At 41.3% G+C, this 23,448-nt stretch overlaps 1 protein-coding gene across 1 annotated transcript in view; it reads right to left on the reverse strand.

Annotated features, from left to right (window-relative positions):
* Positions 1-9,529: 9,529 nt before the first annotated feature.
* The window catches only part of GUCY2F (guanylate cyclase 2F, retinal), a gene marked incomplete at both ends in the record, with an annotated part of 44,616 nt that continues 30,697 nt past the window's right edge, over positions 9,530-23,448 (reverse strand). The window contains 2 exons of the mRNA XM_084305847.1: positions 9,530-9,668; positions 22,265-22,350. Of these exons, the coding sequence (XP_084161973.1) occupies positions 9,530-9,668; positions 22,265-22,350 (225 nt within the window). The remainder of the gene's footprint in view (positions 9,669-22,264; positions 22,351-23,448) is intronic.

Genomic DNA, 23,448 nt, shown 5'->3' on the forward strand with positions numbered 1-23,448 from the left:
TGCTTTTGCTGAAACAAAAAAAAAGGAGGAGGAAGGCACCTGCACCATCTAGCAACCCCTCCACACCAAATAATGAAGTGGGGGGTACATTGGGAAATGTGCGGGGATGATGGAGGTATTTCAATGGAGAGAGAAAGCAGACACAGGACAACGACTTGAAGGAAATTTTGCCTTTTTAACCCTGATTATCAGTCTCAGATTGTTCCAAACAGTGAGCATTTAATTCGATGCTGAACACTGCCTTCCAGATTTCAGAGGTTGGAAGCACTCAGCAAAATCTTTAAAGCCATTGCACAGGCTGCATTTCCACTGAGAGCTTTAGTGCACCGGAATGATGAAATATGGAGAATTTAGAAGCACATACAATTTTGCTTAAATTTGTATCACCAGTTCCCAGCCAAGCACATACAGAAGAACCCATGGCAGCAGCATTGAAGAGCTGAGTAAACTCCTGGTCTCCTTTTCCTTACACAAATGTGTAACCCCAGAATGATGTCAGAGACAAAAGAGATAGCTCTGATCAAATGTAGACATCTGCAAGGTCTGCATCTATCAAGCAAGCCACTCATCTTGATATACTGCACAGCTCACAGGGGTGAAATGGGAGTCCTTGATCGTGATTCATTTTGTTCTCCAGCAGACATCAAAGATAGGGCAGATGAATCACCCATGGGGAGCTCCCACTTTCTACTGTGAGCACAATAGGGGTGAGGAGTGACTAACACAGACACAGCTTCAGCAGGAAAGGAAACAAGTCTCTCTCACAGGCAGGAGATAGAGGACCAACTGGATTTTTTGGTGGTGTGGGTATAACCAGCTTTCCAGCCCAGGTAGGACATATCAGTCACTTAAAATGATTTCCAAATTTCCTTGGGAGAAGCCACTTGGGAACTGGTATTTCTGGAATGATTCTGACTGGGATTTAGTCCATGGTCTTAACAGAGCTCATGGTCCATCACATCTAGAAAGTCATTGCCTTTCCATGCCATACCATAAGCATGCCCTGTTTGGAGGAGTGAGCTTTTTAGGATTTACTTTCTGGTGACTAGACTCCCATATTTTTATCCTTTCTATATTATGAAAGGGAGAGAAGCTCTTCTTTTTGCTAATTGTATATATCTAGAAGGTTGGCTTACCAACCTCACATGTAAATTGATGAAATGAGATGTTTCTAGCATTCAGGATGAAGGGAATGCCCACGTTGCTTAATGGTTCACATCAGCCTTGCTGGATCTCAATTTCGTTCATTTTCTGCTGTCAAGTGATACACTCTTAATCGATTTTTAATACACCCCAAAAGGGACCAGTCCCTTTGCTGTGCATCAGTGGATATCTGCTGATTGTGAAGGAGTAATATTAGGTTATATTTACTGAAAAGTGGATATTTACAGCTCCCCCTGACCTATTGCTTTCTCCAGATACACACATGGCAATGTCCTCTCCCCTTTCAGCCTTAGCACTGAGGAAGTTTCTCACCATTCATGCGATGCTCCCTGTGGTTACCTCATGGTGCACCGCTCCCAGCTTTCATCCTTGAAAAATGCAGAGAGTTTTTTACTTAATAATGATAATAAAAAAGGAAAGCACATTGTGCAACATGAGGATGTCGTAAGGCTCAAGATTCAAGATAATAAAGTCATTGGAGATGGTCAAAGAAAACACTGGCAATACCTTTCCGGCCACTGAAAAATTCATTCACTGACATGTGCAGGGAACACGTTAGGATGACTGATTTACATATACTTTGCCTGCCCTCTGGTGGTGGATGGCTGGTGATTAATTTTTTTCATACTTACATATATTTCTGTACACATATACAAGTATAAATATACATGTATATTCTTATGTATATGTATTGACATATGGCAGAAAATGCTGTCATCTAAATTGCAATCTAAATCTGAATGTTGCAGATGTGATCAGTAGATTTTTATTGCCATGGGCTTTAGCTCTTGTTTTTTATGCTGAATATTTTCTACCTTACTGTGATTGTTTTAACATTTAGTTCGGTTAAAATAATTCAGCATGAAAATAATAGAAGCATAGTTAATTTTTTTATTTATTTATTTTTATTATTATTATTTTTTTCCATCTTGGAGAGACCTGTGAGCTCTTCATCTGTCCTTTTCCTCTCTATAAATAAACCTCGCTGAAACTGGGTGAGCTGCACAAAATCAAGAGCAAAATGTTTTTGCAGGACCAGTTCTTACAGCAAGTACAGGACAGCATAAAAATAACCACTGCAGCATGGATGTGCTTTTCCTTACACAATGCCAGTCTGGGTTACCAGGAGGGCGCAGAGACAGAGGTGGCCCTGGGCTGACAGCAGCGTGCTTGGAGGAGAGAGATTCCTTCAGCCTCTCTATTTTCAATTCAGCAAGGGCTTGACATTATTTTTTCCCCTCTTTTCCCCTTTCAGCTGTGAAGGGGAAACTTTCAGTTCCCCAGCTCTTGTGTTCGAGGAGAAGGGAATCATCTTCTGGCCAGTTCATTGAGCAAAATCAATAGATTCATAGAAAGGGTAGTGTCTTGCAGGAAATGAGGATTTAAATGGCAATAAAGTCATCCTTCCTTGCTGAGGTGGCTCTGGTTCCTTATTTTCTTACCAATTTGGCTTTCCTTTGGCTGGATGATGAAGAGAAGGGAGGAGCTGCAATGGGGCACTCCTCTGGCAAAGGTGGCAGAAACAGCTCTTGGTGCAAAAGTGTCCAGCACCTGGGCATGGGTAGTGAGGATAATGATGTTCAACAGTGCAGCAATCAGGACTTGCATGAATTTAAAAGACATTGCCTAAAATACTGTTCCCAGGCTTTTTTTCTTTGGGTTTGACCTATTAAAGTGGGAGGGTTGGCAATGGTGACTTCTCAGGCTGTGCTCACGTTGGGGTTTGCCTACTACTGGCAAGTGAACCAGGGGAACTTCTTATCTAAGCACCTTGGTTCTCCACTCAACATTTCTAAGTGAAACTGCATTCTTTTCACTTTGGGAAAACAAATGTAGCTACAGCTGAACCAGAGACCAGTTCCTGGGTGCTGGATTCAGCTGTTAAATTGCTACTATTGGTTGTCCCCCAGCCAGCAAACACCATCCCGACCAATCTCATAGCACGTCTGTGAGAATGTTCCTGGCACCAGGAATATTCCCAACAGGTTTTTTGGATGTTTGAGAGGGGAAAGAGGTGGCTCCAGCAACAGAGCAGGAGACGAGGCATGTAATATTTAATCATGCAGGCATCACCATTGCTTTCTAAGGAGCATCCATTTCTTCTTTTCCTTTTCTAAGACCACAAAGCACCATGCGAGGGGGTTTGCTCTCATCGCTCAGGCTGTCTTGAAGTTTCAGATATGATGATGAGTTGCTGAAGACCTCTGAGGACGTGAAGCCTGCTGTTCTACCATAGCAGGAAGGTTCTTCACTCCGTACGTTTCCATCTGCCCATCTTCTGCTGGCTGGGCACACATGGAGAGCAGTGCCTGAACATGCAATGATTCATTCCACCTAAATAAGTATATTTTCATTTTCTAGCCTCATTTGATGAAGAAGTTACTACTCTTTGGCCACACACACCAGTGGTGGACAGTCTGCACCCTTTCCAATGCCCAGCCACCAGGACAAAGCTACAAAGTAGGTGTAGGGAAGCTGTTTTCAGGCTGACCCCTGCTCCCCAGCATGTGCTGGGACACTCTGAAGATTGCTCCTGAGGCTTGGACCCAGCACGTGTACCAGGCCATAGTTTTACCTCTCATTCCAGTGATGGTGCAGTCAACCAGAGCAACCCCGATGACATCTTCCTGGGAATAACCTTTGTCACCTTGCTTGGATAACAACCCGTGGTTATTCTCTGGTGATGATGGTGGCTGGGGAGCTAGAGCTGCAACTCTGGCCAGGCAGACAATCACCTCTGCAGGAAGCCCACACAAGTAGGTTAAACAAAAGCTTTATTTCCACACAGCGTTCTTGGGACGCAGTGCCAAGATTTCACAGACGGCTCAAAACAAGGATTGGCAAGGAATGCTCAGCTCCTGTGATGCTTTCTTATTACAAACAGCCCTGAGTCACAAAGTGAGTGCTCAGAGCCAAGCCTGAACTTCCTTTAAACTCAGAAAAGTTCAGATTAACAATTTTCAGGTCTGTGCTTTAAAGCAATAATATGTCAGAGCAGACTCTATGTGATTTCTCCAGCACTAGAATCTCAATACATGAGTGGAGTCCTCTGCTACTACTGCAGAAGAAATATTGAATAAACGATGCAACCTGGGATGATTATTAAAGCAGTTAATTGCGGTACATTTGCCATTAGTTGTTACCCTGTGCTATGTGGCATTCAGACGGTGCTGGTGAGCAAAGGGCTCGAGACTCGAGCTGCAGGCACGCAGAGCGTGTTTGCTGTCTCCTCTTCCTGCCTACAACTTTCTGACTAGTGTGGAGAAAGGTCAGTTGGTTTCCTGCAGGATTTCAGTATTTTGAAATGCCGTTTCAGTTCCAGCTTCTGAACAACAACAAAATAAATAAAGAAGGAAATTGGATGCGGAGGTTGGATCTGAGACATCTGCCTCCGGGGCTGCTTTGTAGCATGAGGCTGGGCTGGGTGGCTGGGATTGCCCCGCAGACAGGCAGCTGAGGGGTCTGGCAGATAATGGGAGACAACCAGAGCATTTTCCATTTGGAAACTGAGGAATATTCTCAGCTTGGCAAGTTCTAGCAACAATAACAGAGAAAGCTTCAACGCTAATAAATGCCTTCTGTTCGAGACCAACTTGAATTTCACGCTCCGCGTTGTGGATTTCATTTGGACATCCGACCTACACAGAAATAATCTACGACAGCTTTGGTCCTTGGCCCCATATTGACTTTCCCTGAGCTTCTCCACATATGTTAATGAAAAATGTTTAGACATCTTGCCTTTTGAAACTGAGGATATTTATTTCCAAGGTCTGTTGTACAGTTGTTGAACTGCGCCTGCAGCCTGTCCTACCTAGTTTGGTTCATGGACCACGTCAAGGAGAAAGAGTGGCAAAAGGGGGATTTAATTCATTTAAATAAAACAAACAAACAAAAAACACTTTAGTCTGTTAGTGAAAGGAGAACCAGATGATAAAATTTTTATTAGCTTTCATGAGACCTTAAACTTGTCCTATATTTAAGGAGGCTGTGTTGCTCCAAGCCATGACAATGTGAGGGGCAAATGTCATGGAGCGGAGGCAGGAAGCAAAGACCAGAATTGAATCATCAGGATTAATTGTGCAACAACAGTTGTGGGTGGTTCTTGCTGATCCCTGCTGGGTCCTGTGCTGTTCAGTAGAATTTAGAGGTGCTCAAACATATTGGTCAGGGAAGGAAGGAGAACCAAGGCAGACTGAGATCTGCAGATATCATGAAGCCAGGTATCATGGCTGTGAGGAACTGTTATGAGTGAGGAAAAGGATGGTGAACAAAACAATACCAACAGCTGCAAAGTAATGAGCATCAGTGGGAAAGTGGTAGATGTTTCTTGCACTGCTCAGAACACGGAGCTGATCATTGCAAAAAGACCAGGGGTAGGACAAGCACTGAAAAGCTTCACCATTTTTATTCAAAATGATTATTTTTATCACAGATGAGGTCATTCTAGGACTTTGTGGCATGACCAAAGGGGAACCCAAGGATGTGTGACTACAGGGGTAAGAAATCCTTAGCCCACCTTCATTGGTGATCCCTGTGGACTTGCATCCAGCTGCTGCCTCCAGGACAGTCACACAGACAGAAGGGGGCAGGATGCCCTGATGTCTCCCATCCATTTGACAAAGGGGCAAATCCATTGCTGATGTGAGGACAGGAGGTTGTAGAGAAGTGAGGGCAACTTCTGCAGTGACCATGGAGCTGCCCCTGACCTCACCACTGGAAGACAAATCTCTGTAAATGCCAAGGAAAATAACCAGAGCTTCAGGGAAGGTGTTGTTGCATGAGGATGCCAGGACAGAGACAACATAATTTTGTGAGTTTAAAAAGAGGGGTAATGCTGCAGAATTACTCACAGCCTTACTTCTGCTGCCATGTTGCAGCAATCCCAAACCCCAGGGTGGGATCTTGATATTTTCCAATGAGCAATGTGCTGTGGGGAGTGATATTGCTCCCTCCCCACTGCAGTATCCCCTAGTATGGGAAACTTTCCCAGATACAGGTTCTTGTGGCTGTTTTGACACCCATCCATGCCACGGCTGCTCCACACCATCCTTAGGTTCTTCTGCATCTCCTCGTACTTCCACTGCCTGCATATTTTGAGATCTTGTTGGGGTCTGCCTCTAAATTAATTAGTAATGGACTGAATATATGGGGTTCTTTACAGGAACCTTATCTGCAGAGAGAGCTGAAAAGTAATCTGAGGTAAAGGTAAAGATATATAAAAGAACAAGATTTTCATGTGGAGGGATAGGTATCCAAGGATCTTTATTGGCATTTGGTTTTAATTCACTATGAAAAATACTGTGGATCCTGTATGAAATATAAACTATATTCAGATGGTTTATATTGTGCATAAGTACATCTTTTACAGCTGTCAGCAGATTTGCATGATTACATTAAATTTTACCCTATAACATTAGCAGTAAACCCTCCTGCAATGGTGTTTTCTAGAGTGGGTGCTTCACTATCCAAGAAATCAACCAAGCAACCTGCCCACAATCACCTGAAAAGTTGGCAGCAGAGCTACGAGATTTACATTTGCTGCTTCCAGGCCCCATCTTAACATCATAACATCCAAACACTATTTTTAGGAGCAGAATAACAAGAGAGGAGTGTGATACAGTAATTATGTTTAGTGTGGGAAGAAATCTCACGAGTAAACCTAAACCTGTCTAAACAGAACAATACCAGGAAAATATAAATATATTTTATGGCTTTTTAACAGCAGAGGTTATCACACTTGGGGATGAGTCCTTGGCTTCTTCCTGTTGAAATTAAGAGGGGAAAAAAACTACACTGGCTTCAAAGAGAATTAAGAATTATCCTGGGATTACTGAAGTCGTCAGTGATCAGAACTTTGCCTTTCTGCTCTCCTTTCCCACAGATCTACTATTTTATGTGTTTTTTAATAAATTCAAAGAATGCTGTTTATTTTTGAAGACAGCATGCTGAAGAAGGAATTCAAAAACTGTGTGCAGAAGGGCAGATTGAAATCTTCTTGTTTAAATGGTCTTCGTCTGAAGAATTCAGTTTGCAGCTACCCAGCATTTTCTTAAAATTGTCTCAGACTAACAAAAACACTGGGTACCCCAAAATTCAAATACATATGTATCTGTGCAAATGGGTAGATATTGAGAGAATACATACATATCAGTAGTTTGAAGAAGTGTGTTGGGTTTTGCTGTTGTTGTGTGTTTTTCTTTCTCATACATTTACAAATGTGTAATTTGACATATATCAGAAGTAGAAAGTCTTGCTCTCTCCTGCTTGCTGTCACGTTACCAGATAAAGGGATCAATCAGAAGTTTTTCAGGATTTTATGTTTTTTGCTCACATGCTTTTTCCTTTACATCCGCTTTGCCTGTGTGCTGGGAATAAGAAGTGTCTCAGAGAGGATTAGCACATACTTGCCATCTAGACAAGCACAGTGGTGGAGTTTTCCAGGGAAAATGTCAGGGAGTCCAGCACTTCCTCCGAACTGATGATGAACTATGTGGGAATGAGGTTGATCCAGCTTGACTTTAGTCATCCATGATGCAGGTTTCTCCACTGGTGCAGATTCTGTTACAGTCGATGGCAAGCACTTTTAGGGCACGATTCATCCATTTGAATGAGGATATCTGGGATGGACTTCACTTTGGGGTTACGACCCCTAACTTTAAAGGTGTATTTCATTAAACTTATCTGCCTAGCATTATTTCAGATCTTAAGGTTTGGTGTCTGGCAATCCAGCTGCCAGTGCAAAACTGCTCCTGTGTCTTACTTATCAGCTCAGTCTGGGTATTGTAGATACTAGACCCATTTTCACTGTTCAGATAGATACAGCATGAACAGCTTTTACATGTACTTTGACAGTGCACGTCTTATACTTGCTATGGTGAAATAGCTGTTCACTTAGTATCCTTCTGAGATTTGTGGAGTTTGGCTTGCCTTCTTTAATAAAGTCATCTGCAATAACGTAAGAGAGTTGTTCACTGTTATTTGTCATCTAACTGGTAAAAACCTGTTTTGGGTGCAGTGTTGATGAGTTCAAATTGGGCTTGAGAAAGGTCTTGGTGTTTTCAACGAGCACTTTCTGGTGGTAATATTGATTAAATTACCATATCTGCAGTTCTCTTTAGCCTGGCTGGAGAGACAACAACAATTTCCAGGAGTCTGTTAGAAGCCAGACTGTGAACAGAAGTAAAAAATCTGGAAGAAGAAGTGGCCAACAATAAAAATTTTTGACTCTGATGAAGTGTTCTCTGTGGGAAGTGCCTACAGGCCAAATGCTGGCCCTTTGTAGGAAGCTATTTTTACTCACTGTGAGGCTTACTTTGGATATTAGTGGCTTTGACACTACTTAGAGAGTGGGGAGGAAAAATACTGTGATGCTTTAGGCTTCTTCTACTGATTAAATAATGAACTTTTCCTTTCCTTTGCCTCACTTCTGCAGGTAAGAATATTCATTAGTCTTATTAGTATTACTCAGCTAAAGGGACTGTAGAACATCATTCTCTACATCTCAGTTTTCCAGTATCTTGACATTCTCTTTTCATCCTGCTCTGGGATGAAAAGCATAAAATGTTTTAGATATGCTATATATGTGTGTTTATAAAGAAAAAAATGTACTTCCAGTTGAGATCTGGGATTGTGAAGATGACATGTTTTGGCATTTTGATCAGATCACATTTTGGCATTTGGAAACAAATATTGATTCATACCAAACTGCTTCATTTCAAAACAGTCATTTTAGTTTGAAAATAGCATTAAAATGGCATTTGCAGCTGAAATGTCAATTCAAAAGAAAATGTTTCAGCTTAAATTGGCATACAGCAACAAAGCCTTTTGATTCAAAATTTCCCTTTGTGGGGGAGCAAAAATCTTTTTTTCTTGTAGTCAAAAACATTTTATTCTGAATTGTGTCGATCTTATTTTTTAACCAGCATTTCTTATAACAACAAACCTATTTATTGCAAAATGGTTAATGAGTTAACACTTGGCATTATTGTTCTAATACAGACCCAAGTGCAGCTGGATATGTTTGTGCTGCCACGCTGACCTACCTAAAATATGCCTCGGGCCCATCCTTGTGACTGAGGTGCTGATGAAGGAAAGCACTGTTGCTTTCCTTCCAATGGACATCAGTCAAAAAATTCCACATATGGAACCATGGTGAATAAAACTCTGATCCAGTGCCCAGTTTCAATGAGAAATGGTGATTGGGGTTCATCTGCCTTCTCAGGCTCTTCCCCTGCAAGAGCTAAGAGGCTTCAGCAACTATACTGCTTTTGGATGGGAGGAAATTAAAAGGAGGGTTTGGACTTCCCTACTGGGGCTGACTTCATGCTGTTCATCCTGGTCTTACTAGTTCTTTGCCGTGTTCTTCTTAGATTTCTTCCTCTTCAAGACTCATTTCAGTCTCCTTCAGGCTCCCCAGTTCTTTAAAGGTTGCTTTTGTCAGTGTCCTCTTTGTGTTCTTCAGGACAAATTTGAGTTTCCTGGTCAGCATGCCCGACCAGTTGTGGCTGTAAAACAGAAGATAGGAGGAATTAGCAGCCCTGCTCACTAAGGAATAGCTTTTTATTTTACATCATTTTGCATCAGAAAGAGCAAAAACATTAGACTTTCTTCAAGCCATCAAGAAGCATCAAGCAGGGAGGGTCATTGATACAGAACAGCAGTGATGCGGTGGTCCCAGTAGACCATACAAGTGCTGGAGAAGTTGCATGGGTTAATGGGGTGGACAGAGCTTTCACTCAAGGATATCCACTTCGTAAAGGTAAACATCATTTCTGCTCATGAAGAACACTTCTAACTGTGCATTGCAAGCCTGATAAAGCCTCTGTCTGCTAATAGCAGAGATTCCCTGCTAATTGTGTGGGTTTCTTTGGGTCTGAGGTCATTCACTGCCACTTATTGGAAATCTGAAGGCTCAGCTGCTTGGACAGCCTCATGATCCTAACGTTACCAACACAGGAGGGACAGAGAAACAGAAAATGCTGACATCCACCTCAGATCCAGGTGCAGTTTTGCTGCCTCAGCCTGGCACTGCTCCTAACACAACAGGCTCTGCTGAGCAAGATTTAAGATTTAAGAGCTTGTCTAATTCAGAGATTAAATCTAGATCCAAGCTGGTAAACTGATGTGATGGAGCTGAAGAGGTTCATTTGAAATGAAGTTCTAAGTGTCCATGGTGCTCAGGTTCTACCGTTTGTTGGTAGGCATGGATTTATTATAATATAACGGGGGGTTCAGATACAAATGAAACATCAAGAATTTGTAGAAGGCCAGCAGATGAGTGAATAGCAGGGTTTTAGGTAGGTCTCAACTTTCTAGATGTCCTGTAAAAGCATCCCATGAAATCAAATTAACTGTGTATAAAAGAAGAAAATATAATCCCAACTGTTGTAAACTGAAAAGAACCAAATTCTAACACATATCAATAACACTGTTATGATTACATAAATATGGAAAAGAAATAGGTGAGAAACTGTTTTGTACACACACAGATATGTAAGGTTTTAAACTGTAAACATCACTGTCGTACAATGAACAAGCAATTGCTTTAGAATAAAAATATATGTAAAAGTGACTATATAAAGCAGGGATCCCAAAGGTATAAGATACCTGCCACTGAGGACAGGCTATTAAATCTGGATGTAACAAGAGAAGGTCTGGGGCCTCCAACCTCAGCACACACTCTGCCCCCTTCACTCTCACACTTGGTGGGAGACCATGGACAGCCAAAGACAGCCAAGGGCAAAAAACAGGAAAGAAAAATAAAGGCAAATTCCTGAGTCTTAAGAAATTACAAATATATCATCTCAACGTGATTTAGGCTTCAGTGGAGAATTGACCCTGACATTTCATTCATTGAACATTATGAGAAAGAACTGATGCCCCTGTCAAAATGATCAGAACTGTTGTGCAACCACAAATGAAACAAGGAAAATAAATATCCTTAAGTGTCTTTTTTAAGCCTTTCTAGTGTTGAACAAGGAAGATTTTACTTCCACTGTGTTTCTGGGAGATATCTTTGCATACCAAGGCAGAAGAAGTAGCTGATGCAGAGCAGAAGAAAGGTGGAAGAGAAGAAAAATGTGATGGACAAAATAATAATCAATAGAAATGAGTGTTTGGTTTCTGAAGTTCTGGTTTTAGTCTTTGGAGAGATCATGCAGGCAAAATCACCTAAGATTATCCCTGCAGTGAGCTGGAAGAAGAAATAGTAAGCTGTAATTGTATTGTGCTTCTGTGTAAGGGTCAGTTTCACCTTTAAGGACAGAGCGAAGATTTATCACACACCCTGTGCTGAATGAGCTTTCAGATTTCTCCTTCAGATCTTAACTGCTGGTCCACCACACCTTGCTAGTCTGTGGTTTGGCCAGAAAGATGCAGTGATTTGGGTGTTTGCTCTATTTTCCAAACAGGAATCTTGAGAGGTCTACTGTTACTGAGATGAGTTCACGGGACAAGTCATTAAAACAGAGGGAGAGGCAAAAAAAGAGGAGAGAGAACGAGAGAGAGAATAGGTCAAGAAACTGAGCCTTGGTGCTTTCAGCTGCTGTTTTATCTGCCAGACTTGTACAACAGCCTTGGACACCTGTGGTGCTCCAGGCTGTACCCCACTTGCTTGTGTGGGTCATTGCACCCATGTTATGATCCACGTTATGATTTCCCAGTAGAATCCCTACAGATTCTGGTGGAGGAGAAAGTACATTATCTCTGGATGCCTTGAGGTGTACTTTGATGGTGCTCATGCTTTGCTGCACCTTTTTATCAAGATCTGGCCAGAACCATCACTTGTTTTAGAAAGGAGGATACAGCATGGACAACAGAGTCCACAGCCTTTCACAGCTAAAGGGTTCATCTTCTGAGCATAAGGATCAGTCTTGGCACGCCTCTAGACTCCAGAGCATATGAATGTTCCAAAAGTAGAGATTGGGAACCTTATCTTATCACAGCAAGACTGTTAAAGGATGTCAAACAAATTGGACTGTAAACTGAGAGAAAGAATTATAGATTACTGCATTTGAAATACTTGTCTAGAGTCCCTTTATTCTTATCAGGGAAAAACAAGCTTATTGATGGCATGATTCCTTTCATCTTATGAAGTACACCTAAGATCAGATGGGAATACGACTATGACATGAAGCAGAGACATGGGGATAAGTGGATGTTGAGAACGCAGTTGCTCCATTGAAAGCTTCAGACACACAAGAAGGATTGAACTAGGATCACTGAAAAGCTCCAGGTATAAATATCTTACTGATTTTTCTGCTGTTTCCTATGAATCAAGCCAAATGAGCTAACGAGGACCTTCTGTTCTCTATAATGTATTGCTAATCAGCCTTAACCAAAGAATATATCTGTGGGTGATATATGTGCTAAATGTTTTTATATTACTATATGTACAGTTTCTGCCAGGCAGTGCTAACCCAAGTGAGAGGTCCTTTTGTTTCTGGCCTTGGAGGAGTAGCTCGTGATCATAGGTGTAGATCATCATGCTGGTCCTCTGGGCTTTGGAGCTTATATTTAGCTGTGAGTGTTCACGTATGGTACCATTTATACAGGTCTCTCCACAGTATGTCCCAAATTTTGTTCTCAGAAAAATAAATGAATAAATGGATCTCTTAAGGGAGTTGAAACAGCTTAACACCCCCCAGATCTTTAAAAGTCATGTCTGGGAAAGAGAAACACACCCAGAAGTGCTCTGTTGGGTTTCAGCCTTGTGAGAAAATTGGATGGAACTTTTTTATCAGTTTGATATTGTGTACCTTAGAAGTTTGTAAGCAGCCTGTATAGAGGCACTGGGGGCTTTCATCCACATCTGTCTTTTTCTAAGAAAGTCTAAATTAAGACAAATTCAGTGGCATGGAGTAGCAGCATTATTGCTGCTCTCAGAGATACTAAAAAACCGTAACCATGCAACATTCTCAAGGGGCATCAGATCCTGTGTGTGCATGCAAGCTTATGTGCCAGCTTTATTCTAGTAGCACCTATTTGATCAGGTACCTCAGTTCATGCTATTATACACATATAACTTCTGATTTCCAACCAAATCATGCAAGAGCAGGTCATAATTTTGCTAGGAAATCACCCAACAAAGTTATTACAGTTTCTAGACAGCTCTGTCGCAGTTCCCAGCACCTTTTTGAATAAGACACTTTAAAAGAGTAATACATATTTTTGACAAGAAAAAGCGTGGCACTAAACCCAGCGAAGTGCAGACAAATAACACACAAGCAGACACTAAAATAGCAGAGCTACTTGGGACTGTCCTACAGCTACTACCTCAGATCTAGGCCTTTTTCTCAAGCAGTTTTGCAGCTTTCCTCCTTTTGAACTCGGCAATTTCTTCCGAGGGTAACCCATGAGCTTTACACCTGCAGTGAACATGTAGGCCATTAGAGAGAGAACCAATTCAGTTTCATGTGCAATAACGAACAGACCATAGCGGAGACTATGTGAAATGTGTCTTCTGATGTGAAAAAGGGAAACAAATGTTGGGCCTTGCTCAGATTTCATTTATTCCCCTCCTGTATCACTTCAGCTCGATTTATTGCAAAGGGTGAGGTTAGCTAATTCCATTTTAAATGTCCTGAAGTTGCCCTGAGATGTTTTTGTAATGCCTAGACATGTTTTGTGATCTGTATAGCCAGACACTTCCAGATGGCACTTGACATGTCCTACACACCTCTCCCGGGATGAGATGAATGGTTTTGTTGATGGAGGAGCTCAAACTAGGTTTCTATTAGATGGCTGTGTTCTGAGTGTATTCGACAAGATGAACTCTCAGTGACTCATTCCATTATTCCTCTGATCCCCCTTTAATTCATCAAAGAGAAGAGCAAAACCAAACTTCTATGAAGACCTTGCCTTTGGTTAGTCCAGCTCCATTCAGTGCAATTTGCCCTTCCATGGGGTGATGCTTTCAGAGATTCTCAGCTCTCAAAACTATGGGCACATTTCCAAGTGGAAATCCTATTTAAATGTCCCTCAGGGCTGCCAGTTTCCCCTGAAAACTTAGCACAAACTTAACCACCTTTCTGGTGAGAGACAGGAAACAGGTTTCAGCTTTTTTTGCCTATTTTTCACAAATGGTAACATCCAACCACATTGTCCTCTATGCCTTACCTAAATCCTCGGCTCTGGGAACATCTTTCCTTCTTACAGAAACAATGATTTCTATTTATAAATCTTCCCGTGAGCGCTGGAGCCTACAGGGCTGGATTGCAAGGACAGGGAAGCCTGAAGGACATAATCCTGATGGGCTGGATGAGGAATGGCTTCTTCTGGGAATCTGCAACTCAGGTGGGATTCCTCCCACTGAGTTTTAACTACCAGCAACAGAGATGTCTCCATGGGAGGCATAAATCTTGGGCTCTCTTCTGAGCCAGTGGAGGGAAATAGAAGCTGCTGGATCACAGTTAGGGTTTATCCCAAAGCAGATGTCCTATGCGGGGCAGAAGAGTGGCACCTAGAAGTGCCCATTTCTCTACATTGACTCAAAAAGATAAGAGAGCTCAGATGGATGTATCTAATGCCAGAGATGAATAACTTTACATAAGAAAAAATCCTACCAACTGGGCTGGGAGGAGGAACACTTCTATTTCAGACCCTTTATGCAAGCATTGGTAAAATTCAGTCACAAAAGAGTAAGCACGAGGGGACTTGCTCTTTGATTCCACTCTCCAGGACTTTATCCACAGGGGAATGAAGCAGTTGTTGCTTGTTTCTGCACAATGGTGCAGGAGGTTGTGACCCACTGGAAGGCCAAGACCGCACCAAGGTCTTTGTGAGTCAAGCACAATATCAGATTATCTGAGCTCTAGCTCCAAAAACTGCTCACACAAATATCAAATGACCATTTGATAATGACTTGGCACAATCCACAGCACAATAATAAGAAGGGAGATCCAGTACAAACAGCACTGACACATCTCCCGAACTTGCCAGTGTCTGAATAACTGAGATTGCTGATTCTGCATCCTCCCTCCTAACCTCTTGCAAAACCCCTCTGCCTGTCAGCTGTTATTTTCCAAGATCCTCTCTTCCCTCCACCTTGTTTCTGAAGCCAGCTGGAGAAAATTTCATGTGAAGTCCTGCACTCCAATTCCCTGGACACGATCTGCCTGCCTATCCTACAGCAGCTGCCCAGAGAAGTTAAGGAATTTGCCTTCTTTTTCCTGAATGTGGTGTATTACAATAACAGAACCACATTTATTTTTTTCCTGAGCATTGAAAAAACAATCTCCTGGTTTGAACCGGAGGCAGCCAGTACAAATTCTAGTTCCCAGTTATATGGGAAAAGTTCAGGTCCACAGAGAGCATTGTTATGACTTGGCCACCCTGTACCCTTTGGCAAAAACTGCAGAAGACATTGTCTTCTCATTCCTTCTTTCTCCTTTTCTTATCCCCAGCTCACACAACCCCTTGTGTTGGAGCAAAGCATACTTTATTGCAAGGTGCAGGGATCTTGGGCAGCCCATTACATCTCAGCTCAGGCTTCCCCATGTTTCACTTTTAATAGACAACAAAGACAGATACTGAGCACAATTTCAGGACTGCATATGAATACCTGCAGATGAAAGGGTGACACATTGAATCACATCTTCCAGTTAGGCAGTGCTCCTACCTGACTTTGCTTCCTTTCTGAACACTTCATTTGGGGTTTCTTGCTATAGGCAGAAATTCTCTAATCTAATATTCCAGCCAATTCTTCCAGAAGCCTCAGCTTGCTCATAAAGAGCCTGTTTAAATAAATCAGCTGAAGCAACTGCATTCCAAGTCAGAGTCTTGTTCAAAGGAAGATGATTCACTAACTTTCTTTCCCTTTCCCCCTTTTAAATGATCAAACTTAAGAGAAAAAAAAATCTTCTTTCTCACCTGCTTTATGCCATAAACATGAGCAGAACATTCCTTTTTCTTCATCTTGCTGTTGTATTAGGGGTTCAGAAATCATTTGAGAAGCAAACGTTTACTGTGAAACAAAAAGTATCTGTCCTGTCTTTGGGTGATCAAGTCTATGAGCCAGAATATGCTTTTATTTCTCCCAAAAAAAACTCTTCTTATATGTTATTCAAAGTTTTTTTTTTTATGAAATCTTGTGATGCTATTATATAAGTCCAGCCATCTAAGGACAGAAAAAAAAAAAATCACTACTGTTTGCTCTACAAGCTCTTTATTTCAGGTTAAAATGTGTATTGAGTAAAAAACTTCAAATGGGATCCTGAAGAGAAATCCTTTCACTTGCTGCTCAGAGAGAAGCATCAGAAGCAACAGTAAAGATTCTCCACTGATCCTCTCCCATCCTGCCCGAGTGCCTCCTACAGACACTGAATCAGAGAACTTCCCATAGGGTAGAACAAGAAGCCCTGTTGTCCCAGTGGGTGTTTTCTTCCTGACATTTATCATTTGGTGTTTGGAGATGGATTCTTTGAGCATCCTTCACTGCTTCTAACCCATTTCATTTTAAATTAAGTTCTTGGTGCTTTCTCCAAGGGTGGCCCTCATGTATGGGAGGATGGGAAAGCCCCCAGACTTTCTCCTGTACCTGGTTGCACCATCAGTTTTCAGTGATTTCTCGCTTCATGTTGTGCTTACTACTTCTGATGGTCTTGGACTGAGTGTCTTACGGGCACTTCTGGACTTTAGACCTTCTGCATCATTTGATTCAAGAGCAGGGATATGTGAATGATGATAATAATCCAAAACTCTTGCATGCTCCCTCTCTGGACACTGTTTGTGGTTAAAAACTCTTGAGAGCCTTGAGAGCAACCATGATCTACATGTATATCTTTCATCACTGAATCGTATTTGTTTTTCTCCAGTTGATATTCTGTTTAATTTAAAATAGTGTTATAAGTGGAAAGTTCCCAGATAAAGCTACCTTCTGGGATAGAAGGTTCCTGGTGCTTGAAAGCCCTGTATTCTGTACCAAAGCAAGGGATTTCTAAAATGGGATCACAGAAATTGGAAAGTTAGAAGACCCTTTGTGTTACTTAACTCCATGGAACTGCAGATGAACATGATCCTTTCTCCTGTTGAAGGTTGTGGTTTGTTTGTTTGTTGTTTGAATTTCAATGGCTATTGAATATTTCCTAGCAGTAGATAATATTTCAGTGCTTTGCCAAAAGCATTTATAATTCAGTCTAGATTGGGATTATATCTGATAGATTTGTATAACATCATGTTTTTTGTGCTGTTTGGGGCATGAGGAGTGCCCCAATCTAGTTTCTCACATCTGTAATCTAGAATCTTTGTGCTTTTTCCTTGTCTGCTCTTCAGCCCCAAAACTAGTCTTCTGGTATACCCTCAAAGAAACCTCCCAACCTTCCTTTAAACCTATCTGATTGTGAAATCTCCAAAAATAATCTAGTCTACAGGTAGGCAGCTGCTCAATTGTTCATCATCTTGGTATGCTTTCCCTATGCCCACCCCAATTGGCTGTTATTTCCTCCAATAAAGTATAAGGCTTTTGTGGAAATCCCTTTTCTTTGCCTTATGTGACTACTCCACCATGAAGCCCCAACCCAATCCTGATATGCAGCAACACAAATCCTAACAAGTTGCAAGAAAGGAGGAGAAATAATACCCATCACAAGGTAGACATCTATCGGGGAAGGTGTAGGAATTTGCCTTGGAGCAAGGAAAGGACTAAGGAGCCTGTTTAACATCCTGCCCTGTTTTCTGTGATGCATAGAAAACCTAAAGGTCTCTCTTAAAGCCGGTAAAACTGCAATTTGACCAGACCCAGAAAGAAGGAGGTTAACCTTCAAAAAAGAAAACTTTCCGGAGCAGGAGACAACACTGCAGTCTGGCCATTAAACTTCCACTTTCCTTGTGCCCTGTGTCAACTAGTGAACATCCACCCTATCTCTTACAAATAGCATGTGAAAGGGTTTCTTACCTGATTTCCAGTAAGCTTTTACTTCCAAAAACACACACAGACCCTGAGCAGCTTGGCATAAGGCCAATTTTAAGAATAGTGTTTTTGTTCATTTGATTTTATGCACGGTTGGAAGAAAGTTGGGGTGGTAAGAAGCGTGTTAGGTAATTTAATGGTATTTACTTTCTTCTTAATTAAAATGCATTGTATCCTATGTGAACATTACCCACAGCACCTGGCTTTTAAGAGTAATGTGTGTTTACCCAAACCTCATTATACAACTGCAAATGTATGAAAGCCTAGTGCAGGCAATGAAAATCAATGAGAATGTTCCAATTAATGCCTCCAATAAGTCTGTAATTAGGATTAAACACAGAGGTTGGTGAATATCAATTAAATTCAAATTATGTAGGTGCAATAATTGTTCCTTTGTTAGTCATTTGGTTATGGCTTGAGGTTTATTACTAGATAATCAGCTGTATTCTCTCAGTAATTTCAGCAATGCCAGAAGGGGTTGTTTTCCCAGTGTTTTATGGGCTATTGGTATTAACCAAGTCATATAACTGAATATCCTCACACATTTTTACATTTGCTGAAGTTCGGCTTCTAGCAGCTTCATATATGCAAAGTCTATCATCTATGTAAAGTCCGGGTTTGTTCTGCAGATCTGAGGGTGCCAAGACTACTACAAGCACAGCGATAGCCTGAAATAAGATAATGTAGTTTGATTGATCCATAAATATATATGAACTGCTGTATGAGCTACCTGATCTGCCCATGACTGCCCACCAGAGCTAGAAAATTGATTTCATGTGTCAAGAAATCCTCCTCCTACTGACTGTGCTTTCAGCTTTGTCTGGCTGATGGGTTCTACAATGAGGGGTTGTACATGGCAGATAAATTTAACACTTTTTTTTGATGTTACCTGCCATCTTTTTCACAAACCTCTGAGGTGAAGACCTTAAATACTCCATATTTCATGGAGTATTGTCATGGACAGTACTCATGGTCTTATTGTGACAGCAAGGAGCATTAACAGACTGTCAGCGAGAGTAAGCTCATCAAGTAGTCCAAGTTCCTATGAGTTCTAGGAGATAACTCATGGGATCAGACACAGATCCAGAAATGTTATGAAGACGAAATCAATCTTCTTAGAATTACTTTGAGACCTTTCTTCACAAAGCACTTCCAACCCCAGGATGCAAACCTTAAATCCATGGCCCATAGGTTTGTCTTTCAATAATATGGGGATGAAACCAAACACAATTTATTAAGCTTCTCTTAACAAGCACCAGCTTTCAGCAAGACCACCACAACTGCCCATCTGCAGATGTTTAGGTCACCCAAGTTGCAAAATAAAGCATGAGACAAGCAAATGCCATCTTTATCTCTCAACTGGAATGACTGGGGAAAGCACACATTGGCAGTAACGGTAATCCAGCTGACAGATGGGAAAGTGTGTAGCCATATAGTTAAATTTAGTTCTGTTTTTGTGAAATTCCTCAGAGTATGCAGTGTGAGAAATACCCTCATCCAGCCTTGTTGGCAACCATTCATTCCTGAGCAATGGGCACCTGCAGCTCTTGCAAGAACACGAGGAATTAAGGACATGCTCAAGCAAAATACCCCGCATGGTTACATTAAAATAGACATTACAAGATCATTTGGGTAAGAAGAATTTCCCAGTCCAAGAGTTGAAGCTTTCTTCATTGAAGCAACTCCCTTTCCTTGTTGTTCAATACTTAATGAGTGTGATCCCTTTGGTGGTCTAAGTCAAGAGTTCAAACAGAAAGCCAAACTATGAGTTGAAAGTACCTGTCAGCATACCTCTCAGAGGAGGGTTGCTAGTTCTAGTGATCCATGATGAATGAAGTGATGAGGAATGCATTCTTCACTCTCATGAAGAGAAAGAGAAAATCTACTTCTGCTTACTGATCCCACCAATTATGAGTGACCAGAACGTGCAAGATCTCATAGAAAGGAAAGACCTAAGTGGAAGATGAGTTGCTTCAGGATGAGGTGTAAAGAGGAGTAGAAGAGAAATGTATTCACTCCTTTATCCAGGAGGAATTAATTCTTCGTTAGCTCAAAAGCCTACAGATGAGGAAATTTAGGTGAACGTCAAGCAGTGGCTTGAATCACCATATTGACCAAGACAGAGCCATAACAGAGGAGCAACTGTCAATACCTCATAATCTGGCATAAAAATTGAACCTCAAGATAAGGCTGGAAAAGCAGGGCACCATTTCTGATCCTTGCCTGATAATAACTTCGCCTGTGCATGAGGCAGTTCTCCAATTATTTGCTTTGCTTGGATATCCAGTTGTTCTGCAGGCTTTAGTTTTCATTTTGAACCTTTCCCTAGGACAGATTCAGTTTCATATAACTCTGCTTTTTTTGTCTGATTACTCTCACATTCATTCAAGTGCTGTATTTGGATCTTTGAGGACACGAATAATTCTACAGAACAGTGAAGATCAAGGCTCTGGGGCAAGAGCAGAAGATCACCTCCCTCTCAGCAGTGTTACTGGTGGATTCTTCTGAGGTTATAAAAGGCTGCTCAAGATCCCTTGATCCTGGTTGTGTGGGAGAATTTTTTTCCTGCTTTTATTGCCCCACTCTTCAGTCCCCAGACCTGATGTATTTTCTATCATTTACAATCCTTGTTTAGAATCAGCTCTGGCCTGCATAAATCTGACGAAATACAGGCACAGGTTGCCAGAAGACTGTCTCTTTAGGCGCTTTATAAGGAACCTCAACAGTCAACAGAGGCCTGACGAGTGACTTTTAGACGGTGAAACACAGATGAGAAAGACCTAATCTTAGTGCTTCCTTGATTTCATGGAAAGACAATTCACCTTGGTAATTATAGAATCATAGAATCATGGAATGGTTTGGGTTGGAAGGGACCTTAAAGGTCATCTAGTTCCAAACTTCGTGCCATAGGCAGAGACACCTTCCAATAATCTGACAAATGTGCTCCAGGTTTCATATTTCCCAAGAAAAACGCATGACTGGTACCAAATGCCTCCAAGTTTAAGAAACACTGTTCTTCTCTCACAATTATTTTCCAGTCACCTTCTGTCTTCCACCCTGTCTGACACCTAAATACCTTAAGAGACATGTCCCAAAATGCTGTTAATTCAATGCTACGCCAGGAAAACTCCGGGAGTGCTCTGAACACATGGGCTGCCCTGAATGCAACTGTCCAGGAGTTAAATATTATCTGCAAAAGGAGATAAATGCCCTTTTCATTTTACTAAGAGGAAATGAGGCAAAACTGAGAACAAGATTACTCAGGGGAAGTCAGAGTCAAAGCAAAAACAGACCCTGTTTGCTGTCAGACATCCATCTCTGAGCTAGTCACTGTAGGACCTCTTTACGGTCAACAAGAACAGGCATCTTTCAAGGGTAATTCATCTTACTCTAAGCAGGCCAGTCAACTCACACCCTCCAAGCATTTATTTCTCTTTGTTGACTATAAAGGCAGTCAAGGTTGAGTAACTTTAATGTGGGTGACTACACTGTTCTTCTCAAACCAATCCCACTCCTGGTTTTCATGTCCTGACCACAACATCCTTCCTAGGCATTCAGCATGTGACAGCCGAGCAGGGAGCGCTCAGTTTGCAAAGTCAGGCATTGCAAAGGTGCAAAATGGCTGGATGGATTTCAAGTAGGCAACCTTTGCTCATCACCTCTCATAAGGAAGCAACACCATTAAGTCTTTAATTATATAATGCCAACATATTTTTAAATCAAAACAATTTCCTTATTGTTTGGTTGAAATGAACAGTGATACAGGGAAGAAATGTGTTTGTAATGAGGATGGTGTCTTCTGAAGGAGTTTGATGGAATGAGAGAAAAATCTGAGTGTCACCGTGTGCTGATGAAACGAGAGGCCAGAAAGTGTCTCTACCAGTACATCTCCTGTACGCACACAGAGGAGGAAGGACATTCAGGAAGGAACTCCCTGGTGCTCCATTTCTAATGTATCATGGGGAAAAACCAACAAGTTTCCTTGCTGCTTCTTGGGAATTGTGATTAAGGAGAAGTGCTGAAGCAAGTGCACCACTTCTGAGTCCCAGTACTATGCATGAAAAAATGTAGGTAGCCTAAGAAAAACGATGTAGACTTTGTAAATAGACACCATGGAAAGACTGCTAGTTAGCCTGTGAACTCCAACAGTGACCTTTTAATGAATGTATTGAACAGTGATGAAGTCACACTTACCCTGGCTTTATTTCAGGAGGTTTAGGTAAGGGCTTCAGAAATCCTTTTTTCCCAACTAGCCAATATGTGTCTTCTACTCCTTTACCCTAAAATAAAAACAAAGTCTGGATAAAGAGCAGTTTTTGGACCACCCTCTGCTCAATATATGATTTTGTTACTGGGTTTCTGAGGGCTTCATATATATCCCGAGAGAGAGTATGGCTGGAAATCTTGGGCTCTCCTTTGCAATGGTTCAAGGATAATTTTAATTTCACAGAATCACAGAATCACAGAATTGTCTAGGTTGGAAGAGACCTCAAGATCATCGAGTCCAACCTCTGACCTAACACTAAATGTCTTTAAGGACATTTCACTGTCCTTAGAGAGTAGGCCTTGTTCAAACTGCACAAATGAGTCTCACTAACTTGGGTCATTGAAATTATATAACTTAATAGAAACAAGAAGCTACAAGATTTCTAATCATCTTATTTTGCAGTATTAACATCAATAATAGAAAGACTTCACAGCTGCTGCTGGGATGACTATCAGAATAATCACTTCCTCTCCCTGCATCAATAATTTAACTTTTAAAGTGAGATACATCTGATGCAAGGTAGACAACTGTATCAGAGTCAATCATCCTTGACTGGAACCAGTGGAGGAGAACAGATACTTCTAAGGTGACATTCATCCTCACAGAAACTGGACACTGAAAGTAAATCAGGTTAATAATTTCCTGAAGTGCCAATTTACCTTCACTGCCTATGTAAAGGTTTCTTTCAATTGAATAAACCTTGAATAGCTACCTGATATATCCAGTTGAAGCCACATAAACTTGGGTGACATGATTCCACTTTTCATAAAAGATTGTTGAGAGAACTGGGGCAATATTCATACTTTCTCCTGGAGGTGTTTAAGGTAAGCAAACCTCCAACTTCTATTGACTACATAAGGGGAGAAGTGATGTTTTGAATTATTTAGTTTGTCTGGTTTAAAGACTGTGAAAAATAGCATCTTCTGTCATTGGTGGACTAAACAGAGTTCTAAACTTTGGGAACATTTCTGGCTGAAAACTAGTTAAATTTTGAATGCTAAGAGGTATTCTTGTGATCTCAAAAGTCCTTATTTCATAGAGTGAGTGGATGGTCAATAGCGGAATGTACCCACTTTGTCCTTTATGGGTAAGTTGAAGGTACTAATTCATG

This window comes from Netta rufina, assembly GCF_964035555.1.
Source record: "Netta rufina genome assembly, chromosome: 1".
NCBI classification, from domain to species: domain Eukaryota; kingdom Metazoa; phylum Chordata; class Aves; order Anseriformes; family Anatidae; genus Netta; species Netta rufina.